The 10,070-nt window shown below is 38.6% G+C and overlaps 1 protein-coding gene across 2 annotated transcripts in view; it reads left to right on the forward strand.

Annotated features, from left to right (window-relative positions):
* LOC144214644 (CMP-N-acetylneuraminate-beta-galactosamide-alpha-2,3-sialyltransferase 1-like) overlaps positions 1–9,232 on the forward strand; it is a 43,171-nt gene extending 33,939 nt beyond the window's left edge. For both annotated transcript variants that reach the window (XM_077743204.1, XM_077743205.1), the window contains 6 exons: positions 1,784–2,180; positions 3,190–3,383; positions 5,709–5,888; positions 7,505–7,550; positions 8,040–8,159; positions 8,233–9,232. In XM_077743204.1, coding sequence (XP_077599330.1) covers positions 1,784–2,180; positions 3,190–3,383; positions 5,709–5,888; positions 7,505–7,550; positions 8,040–8,159; positions 8,233–8,406 — 1,111 coding nt within the window. In that variant the 3' untranslated portion in view covers positions 8,407–9,232. The remainder of the gene's footprint in view (positions 1–1,783; positions 2,181–3,189; positions 3,384–5,708; positions 5,889–7,504; positions 7,551–8,039; positions 8,160–8,232) is intronic.
* The last annotated feature ends 838 nt before the right edge of the window (positions 9,233–10,070 follow it).

A 10,070-nucleotide genomic window follows, 5' to 3' on the forward strand; every position in this document is an offset into this window, starting at 1 on the left:
GGGAGAAGCAGCTCTGTTCATTGCAGTGTCCCCAGCTTGTCAAAGCCCCCCCCTTGTGCCCCCTAGTAGACAATAATGCAATTCGCCTTGTATGCAAATTTGGAGTCCGCTGTGACTTCGGCAGCAGGAGCCGCCTAAATTGTGCAAAGGCTTATATCTTTGCTGCTGACGTTAAAGTGTAGGAACAGGATAAGTGGCCAAAAAATATGGATGGACAAATGGTATGCCTTACTTAATAATGTGGTGATAGTCATGGATTAAACATAAATTGTGGCCCTATTTTTTAATTTTCTTTCCATGGATAATGTAGAAATTTGCAAGGAAGAAAATACTTTAAAGAGAAAAATAATGTGGTATTCAAATTGAGTATATATTTATATATGTAACAATAGGAGTTGAAATGAATATGTAATATAGCATGTGGAAAAATTGGTAGTTTTAAGGGGTACATTTTGTTTGCATGCATTAAGACAAAAAAATAATAGAAATAAAATAAGTATTCAAATTGAGTATATATTTATATATGTTACAATAGGAGTTGAAGCTAATATGTAATATAACTTGGGTAAAAATTGATAATGTTTGTATGCAGTAAGACAAAAAAATAATTTAAAAAAAGAAATAAAGTTCAACTATTACAGAAAAAGGCCTTCAAAATGGCATCAGATAAGTGAATATTTCATGCAAATAATTGGGTATTTCCACAAATCTGCCCTTTTGCATGTAAAAAAAATCTCTCCATAAATGACTTTCTTCTTCTCCCTTGCTATTTCTATTACACAAATCAAGCTATGTATATTCTTTGAAAACTTTCCCACCAAATCCAACGTGATGTTAAATGGCTTCCAGTCGTCCCGTGTCCTTCCTTCCCCCCCGATAATAAGCGTCGCTCTGATTGGAAAAGCGACGGTGGCCTGGGAAGCCAATCCTCTTTACTTCCCTGCAGGGTTAGCATTTGAATGACCTGATCAATTTCTAATCAAGAAAGGCCAGGAGGTTTCCTCGCTTCATAATGTACTTTGTCGCCAATCTCGTCTACGAGAAGGGCGGCTTGTTAAGCTGAAAAGGGCAGGTAGGCTTTCTAGGGATCACTTTGCCTTGTATTACACCCTCTCTGCACCGTAGTGATAGCGCCATATCTTCACTTGGAATCTGCTGTCAGCTAAATATAGATGCATAGAAATTCTGGAAAGCCCAAATAACTGATCCTGTTTGGATGCATGGGGAGCAAAATGAACCAAAAAAAGACCCAGACAGAGTGCATCTATCTGGGGAACATTTCTTCTACCACCTTTTATTGTAGGAATTTTGACACTGGAGAAAATAGGGGCTTCATAAAAATGGCATAACATATTTTTCAACCTGTGGTGCAAAGGGATATTGTGTTGAAGGTGCTAAAAAAATGTTAAAAAAAGATGTATGTACATTCCAAAATTGGAAGACAGGAAAACAACAGTCATTGCGCTTTAAAAAAAAAGTGAATATTTCCTCCATTCTTCTTTATTAGGTAAATAAATCCTGCTCCCTACCGTCACTGCTCTAGGTTTTTAGGCAATAATAAAATGACATCCCAAATAATAGAAGGCGTACAAAAAGAAAGTAACACATTTGCATGAAATAATCAGTGAGTATGCAAATGGGAATCAATCAACTGCAGGGAAAAGTCATTCTTTCATAAATGCATTAAATAGTCAGTGAGTTTGCAAATGCAAATCTACAATCATTTTTTCTTGGCTTAAAAACAACAAAACTAAAAATGGCTGTCCTTCTGTTTCCATTTTAGGTTGACGACTAAACGAAGTGACGACCCCTCAGCCCGTGACCTTATCGACGGGACACGATTTTCCCCCGAGCGCCCTCCGAGTTCCCAAGCCGTGGATTTTAACCGTGACAGCATGACGCTGTCCAAACGCAGGAAGACGTTAGCACTTCTGTTGCTCGCTCTCTTGTTCTCCATGATGTTCGCCACCTTCCTCTTCAGCTTCCCCTTGCAGGACCACTTCTTCAAGCACGCCTTCCACTTGGCGGCCTCGTCTAAGGTCCCCCTGTGCGCCTGCAGGCGGTGCATGACGGAGGCGAACAACGACACGTGGTTCTCCAAGCGCTTCAACCAGTCCGTCCATCCGCTGATGACCAGGGACAACAGCATCCTCTCGGAGGAAACCTTTAAATGGTGGCAGGTACAAGGACAAACTTGACATTAATCTTTTCAGTGCTTGGATGTTTGGTCGCCGGTCAAATGGTGACAGAGAGTCCACTGTTGAAACCAGATCTCAAAATTATATTCATGAGAGAGTTTAATATCTAAGTACTGTTTAATATCTAAGTACTGTTGAAAACAGTAGATATTTAGATATTAAACTCTGATGAATATAATTTTGAGAGCTAGTTTCAACAGTACTTAGATATTAAACAGTACGTAGATATTAAACAGTACTTAGATATTAAACAGTACTTAGATATTAAACAGTACTTAGATATTAAACAGTACTTAGATATTAAACAGTACTTAGATATTAAACAGTACTTAGATATTAAACAGTACTTAGATATTAAACAGTACATAGATATTAAACAGTACTTAGATATTAAACAGTACTTAGATATTAAATAGTACTTAGATATTAAACAGTACTTAGATATTAAACAGTAATTAGATATTAAACTCTCTCATGTATATAATTTTGAGAGCCGTTTTCAACAGTAAACTCTCTGTCACCATTTGACTGGCTACCAAAAGGGACCAAAAGACCAGTGACCAAACATCCGGTCACAATCTTTTCTGGCGCTAGTTCCTAATTGGCTCGCATGATATTTGTTTTGTGGTCCGCACTAAGGAACGCCATGGACCAAAGTTTGATATTTGGAATCTATTGAGTGTACATCCAATATAGCCCATTTAGTTCTGCAACGGTAGACAAATAAACAGACAAAGTGCAAGTGAATTTTCCAGCCTTCTCCACACAAATAGTAGAAAAGAGTACACCGTGGCTATATCTGTTTTATTTGCTGTCTCAGCCAGTTGAGAGCCACTCCAAGACGAGCGCTCCAAAAGCCCCCCCGGAGGAAATGACAGTAATGTGTTGGCCTCCCGAAGCTCATTTGCCCTTGTTCAATCGTTTCCACTTAAAGTTAGCTCGCAGCCAGATGTACACTGAGCGTCTTGTCTCGCCCTTCTCGCCTCTTCAGCTGCTGCAGCAAGAGAAGCGGCCGGCCGACTTCGACGAGGTGGTGGACGAGCTGTTCCGGCTTATTCCGGACCACGTGCTTTACGCCGATGGCGGGCCGGAACGCTGCCGGACTTGTGCCGTGGTGGGGAACTCTGGGAACCTGAGGGGGTCACGCTATGGACATCTCATTGACTCCAGTCATTTTGTTTTAAGGTCAGTGAGCATTTTTGTGTACATACTACTGTTATATAAGTACATATTTAAACCTAACTTGGCCAAACGATGACAAAATGTATTGGAGAAGAAAATGAAATAGTAATTCGCCAGATAAATGCGTCATCTAAAAATCCAGCTGACAAAAATTGCAAAAAATAAGGCCCTTTTTTTGTGTAAACTCTTTGCTCATCCATCAGCACTCGTGCATCGCTATTGGCTCTGCTGAGTGGGGATCAGTCAAAAGCTTATACGAGCGAGTATGATGTAAACCAGTGCAAATATCTTCATTAGAAGGGATTTTCAAACCAGCATAGAAAATGAGGTCAATTATCCTGTTTGTTTGTTGTTGAAATTGGCTTGAAAACCCAGATGCAATAACCTCGGGAATTGGAGGGATGACATAAGAGAATTGGGGTTGGAAACCTTTGGCTCGCGAGCCATTTGTGCCTCTCCGCTAATCTGTAAGATAAAATGTCCCTCTATTTTTCCCCATTAGACACTCTTATGCATGCATACTCTCATTGAATAAAAATGTTGTACTTTAAGTGTTTAAATAACAAAAAAAACTGCACATTTACATGTCTTTTGACTTTTAAATTCTCAGTTTGGCTGTCAAGGAATAACATTGAAAAATATGTTTTTTTTCTGGCTGTCTCTATCAAAAAGGTTCCTCACCTCTGTGCTAGAATGATATAAAATAGGACTATAATTCTAGGTGGTGCATTGCTATTTATGTGTATTTTTTTCCCTTCTCATTGAAAAATACAGTACGTACTTGCAAATACCCAATTGAGTCCCTCCAGTGTCCCCCCAGGGCAGTTCTTTGGCATTATTTCTATCTCGTTCCCCATTTGACATCTGATCCTCACCCTGACACTCATCTTTTCACCTCCCAACATTTACACAGTATCCCTATGTTTAATACCTAGCCATAAATCAACGTACAAGTGCATATCTTTTACGAGACACATAGTAATGAAGGTTTCTATTAAATCGTGGAGTCTTATGCATTTTGATGTGATGTGTTCGCTCTACTCGTAAAAAGCTGCACGGAGATCCTCTCGGGGATTCGTCAGCCGGAAGCATGTTAGCGTTTTGAAAAGTTAACCTTAAAAAAAAGAAGATAGAGTAGCGGCAACGGGGAGTAATAGAATTGGGCTCGTGAAAAGAAGAAGCCGTGAAATACTGGTGACCTTTAAAGTGTTACTCGCTCATTACATGCTGCGTGAGCCGCAACTGCACCCCGAGCACAAAGACGTCATTTTAGGATACTATGAGAAATAACTGGAATAAATAAATGTGTCAGGGTTATTTACAAACAGACAAATTGATGGAAAAATAATTTACTGGTGGACTTTAACTGGAAAAAGATCTGCCAGTTTAACAATTAATAAGATGCATGTATTGAAATAGTTATATACTAAAAAATAATTGAATCAAGATTTTTAAGTGAAGTACATCATTCAACTAAGAAAAAATGTAGTAAAAATAGTTATGCATCCATTAAAAAATGATGAATTATGAATATATATGCATATTGCATTCATTATGTTTACCTTGCAGTTTCAAGTCAATCACTCCCAGTTTAAATGAAATGGACTTCTATATCCGTCAATGGAATGAGTTAAATTATTTTTCTAAATCAGACAAAGCCAAACTACATGCAGTGGGGTCAGTTTAGAGTTATGAAGAATAACTGTGCTGACTTTTTCTGGTTGTATAGCCATTGGCTGTATTTTATAACCACTTTGGAGTATTGTTACGAGTCAAAACTGCACATTTTCCATGTTTAACTGTGTCTACAACTGGGAGGCCAGTTGACACACTAGCTTGGAAAATGTCAGGCTGCTACAAGGCTGTCATCGGGAGAGTGAGTAATGAGCAAAATGATATTGCCAAGACCTCAGCGGACAAGACAGGCCATGTTACTCATGAAAGGTGCTGGGGGTCGTCCTAATGATTTGTCTCCTACGCCGCCTGGACGGCATCCGACAGCCTCCGAGTTCTCACCAATTACTTCGGCGGGAATGGTGTATCGTCGGGTGGGATAACAGGCATGGTCGGGTTGGAAAGGGAGACTGATATTGTTCTAAACCAGGGGTGGGCAAACTTTTCGGTCCAGGGGCCACATTGGCTTTAAAAATTTGACAGATTGGCCGGGTCAGCACAAGATACGATACATATAAAAAAAAGTGCATCCGTTAACAGTACATTTGAAACATAAACTGAAAAAAAGGACTAAAGTATTAACATACTCATCACCCATACCAAGAATGATGTTGAATCTGCATAGATTATCAAATTGTCACTGTTTTGCTGCAGAATGAATCAAGCGGTCACAGATGGGTTTGAAGAAGACGTGGGTTCCAGAACCACGCATCGCTTGATGTATCCAGAAAGCGCCACTGACCTGGACAATGCCACCATCCTGGTCCTCATCCCTTTCAAGACTCTGGACCTGCAGTGGATGATTAGCGCCTTGACCACAGGCACCATTAATTAGTATGTTCAAATTCTTTTATCTCATTATTTCGGTCGTGGGAGGGGGGTGCTGGAGCCTATCCCAGCTGACTCTGAGCCAGTGGTAGGGGAGACTCTGAATTGGTGGCCAGATGGAAAACCATGTACACTTACACTCATGGGGAATTTAGAGTGTCCACTCAGCCTACTGTGCATGTTTTTGGAATGTAGGAGGAAACCGGAGTACCCGGGGGAAACCCACGTAGGCTCGGGGAGAACATGCAAACTCTACACATGTGGACGTGACCTAGATTTGAACCTATGTTCATCAATATTTCAATAGTAGGAGGTGTCCTCGTTGACATTTTCAGTCCAACATTCTTCTCAAAATTGTCTTGTTTTTTGGTTTTTTTTTAACTCAATGGCTGTCATTAACACGGCAGACGTCCAATCACTGTCAGATTAACCCCAAAAAAGACAACTCACGTTCCTGGTTTCATTGAATTGCATGTCTATCTCCCATTATGACATGAAATGAGTTAAATACTATGAAAAATAGTAAGTCTACTTTCGAGTCTTACTTGGGGCTGTAACTAAAATGTATTTCTGTCTTCATACTAATAACCACGGTAGACAAACATAAATGTGAATTAAAGCCAATTTGTCAAGCTCTCCCAAGAAAAATCAAGCCTGAAGATTAGGAAAAAGAAAAATAATCCTCCAATAAATTATTAGCCCACCTGCTAAAAATCCTCAATAACTTGTGGTTGAATGCCTGAATCTGCCTGATGAAAAAAATAAACAAAACAAGATAAATGTATACTTCTACCTATAACTCTGCACTAGAGATAAACTTAAACAAATGTGCCTAATAAAAAAAGCAGTTGTTGCCCAAGCAATCATTCTGCATCGTTAAATGTCATTTTACAAGCCGAAACTCTGCGTTGTGTGGAAAGTGGAGGTGTGTGTGTGTATTTGCGTGAATGTGTGTATTTATACAAAGTACACACTTCATTTTGAGATCCCTGTCGTGAAGTTGAGCGGCTTTATGATGGAATTTGCATGGAAACTACATTGGCTTTGTAGTTAACAGCGACTGTATTATAACATAACTAGTCAATTCACAAAAAAAATGGAGGAATTGCTGTTAAATCCGCTGCATAACCTGAATTTGAGGGCAATACACTTTCCTGCTACCTGTATTTTTTTATCATATTATTCATACAGTAACAATCATTAGTATGCCGATGAAGTGGCTCATCTTTTATACGCCATTTACACACACGTTTTTCACATTTTTACGCTGATGTTTGCACTTTCCTTGGCGCGCCAGGGCGGGTAAACAACTCTTAATTTAACATGCATATGAAAAATTATGCAAATATTTTACAGTATAATCCACCTGCCTGCCAGTGGTTGCAAAATTTCCTCCTGTGACATTTAATCAGTTGTTCACGAGGGCCATCATGGCCTAAATGAGATAAAAGTCGTACACGGAGCCCTGCATCATTTGTGTGGTGACACTGATGGTGTAAACAGGCTGTAAAATGGAATTGATGGCTGTTTTTAAACTGATGACAAAACACACTAACCTGCTGTTTTTTTTGGTTTATTTTGTTTGCGGTTTTTTGTTTTTGTTTTGCTCTCTTCCCACGCAGCACTTATGCTCCAGTTGTGCCTAGGATTAAGGCAAACAAGGATAAGGTATTTATTTGTTGTTTTCTTTCACAGATATACTGTTTGGAATTGTGTATTGTTGGTAGTAATATGTTGCATTTAGTATTATTTTATATTTAGGTTAGAGCATTGCTGTCAACATTACTCAAAAGTGAGGATTTATAACTCTCACTCAGTGACACACTGGAAATATGATATTTTTAATTTCTTGGTAGGACATGAGGACACTGGAGAGGTTTCATTTATGTGGATTTACTTTTTTGTGCCTAATATGGTCAAGTAATTGTTAATATAATTTAAAAAATTATATATATATATACCAGTGTTTTAAAGAAACTTGATTACTCTGTTCACTGAGTATTTTTTACCTAAAATACATGTTTTTGGATGCCAAATTTCACTTTTACTTGAGTACTATTCTTTTGAAGTGATGCTAGTCTTATTTGAGTCACATTTTTGGCAATAACCACTTGAAATATATATTTTTTTTATATGAATTGTCTTGCTATTTGGCAGGTGGTGATTTACAACCCCACTTTTTTCAAATACGTTTGCGAATCATGGCTGGAAGGACACGGAGGCTATCCGTCCACGGGCTTCCTCAGCTTGCTATTTGCCATCCACATATGCGATAAGGTAACATTGTTGATGGTACTTTTGGCTTGATTGATACTTCAAATATTTTCAATTCTTGGTGCTCATATTGCAGGTCAATGTGTTTGGATTTGGCGCAGACCAGCGTGGCAACTGGCACCACTACTGGGAGAAGAACCTTCAAGATGGTGCTTTTAGATACACTGGAATCCACGATGGGGATTTTGAACATTACGTCACCAATATTTTGGCAGACAAACAGAAAATTCAAATGTTTAGAGGGAGCTGATGAAGAAGGAAACTGGGCATCTTTGCCTGCCGTTGGACAAACTTGAAATGAACCTGTGAAAAACAGGAAGATCACTTTTCTATTTTCAGCTTTTTACCATATTGCGTCTCTTTAATGTGACCAGCCAAAAAAAAATACCTTGCCAGTACTCGTGCACAATTTAAATGGCGGGCTGTCATTGACGACCAATCCACATGAACTGGGAGGGCTGCAGAGATTGCACAGTTCTAGTTTACAACTGTCAGATAAAAAAAAGAGCCATGTGGGGCTCTGGAGCCGTAGGTTTTAGGCTTCATGGTGAATGGTGCAGAAGAGTTTTCCATATTTTGTCTCCTTTTGGAAGAAAAATGACGGATGCTAAAGAAAGAGCTTAATTTGGACTACTTTACTTAAGGTAGCTCTTTCTTGAAGGGTCTCAACACATTTCAATCTGTACTGGTGCCTTGTCAATTATTTGCATTTCTTTTATTTACCACTTAATGAAAATTATCAAGTGCCTTTGCCAAGTTTAGTTTATTTGGATCATTGATAAGAACTAAGACAGTTGATACTTGCAGAAACTTTGTGTGTTCTTTATAACTGGATCAAAATCATTGCTGGTGGACAATAATGTGGTATTATTTTTATTCATGTCCCTTAAAAATGTATTTTATTTGTACTTTATGGGAGGACGTTTAGTTTGTTGTTAGACAGCGCCATCATGTGGGGAACTTTCAACAAACAACAAAAGGATTGTTCTCCCTGAGGATTATAATGGGAAATATGACCTTGGGGTGCTCTTTTACTACTATTTAAGGATATTTTTATTTTCAATTTGAGCCAATGATCATGCTATAAAGTTTGAATAAAAATAAATAAAATAAACAATTGTGTTTTGTGTTGGAAGTCACTTTGCCAGACTGTTAATAAGACTTTTAGGAGAATAAATGAGTTGTTAATTAGACACCAGGGAACAAAACCTGATAGACTACTAGATCTATTTGCTTAATTAGTGCTTTTTTCCTGCTTAAGCCACTCTAAGGGTCTTCTTTTTTTTTTTAAAGTTGCCTCATTAACACAATGATGCTGGCTCCTGTTGCTGCGAATGGCCTACTCAGAAAATAGAACAATCAGTAGCACCACAACAGTATTTTATTCGACGATACAGAAAACTAGAGTGAAAAAAGTCCTACAAAATATATCAGTTTAAAGATATACTTGTCATTGGAAAAGGGGTGTGCAGACTTTATGCATGATGCAAGCATTTCTAACTTGATTTTGCCATCAGCCTTGAGATGTCAGTTACATTTTCGGCCTTGGATGTGGACGGGGACAAGTTTATTTACAAGGGAAAGTGGAAATAGGCTTTACCCAAGGCTACATCTCCATGGAGATGCCACCACTGAAGGATGGTGACATTTGACCTCTAATACGACCGTGGGCTGATGAAGTCACCTGTCTGACCATGTTTGTCATCTTAAACGATGCATACTGAAAAAGCTTGTCTCTTTTACAGAAGACAACAAATGTAAGATTTCCTAAAAGCGTTAAGATGATTTCTTTTTTGGTGCTGTCATACCTTGTTTGATCCAAAATAAATTTGCCACAGCATCTAAACTAATGGGAGAATCTATTTCAGATCATAAATAATCACAGATGGATGCTGATAATAACAACAAGCCCGT

This window comes from Stigmatopora nigra, chromosome 21, assembly GCF_051989575.1.
Source record: "Stigmatopora nigra isolate UIUO_SnigA chromosome 21, RoL_Snig_1.1, whole genome shotgun sequence".
Taxonomy (NCBI): domain Eukaryota; kingdom Metazoa; phylum Chordata; class Actinopteri; order Syngnathiformes; family Syngnathidae; genus Stigmatopora; species Stigmatopora nigra.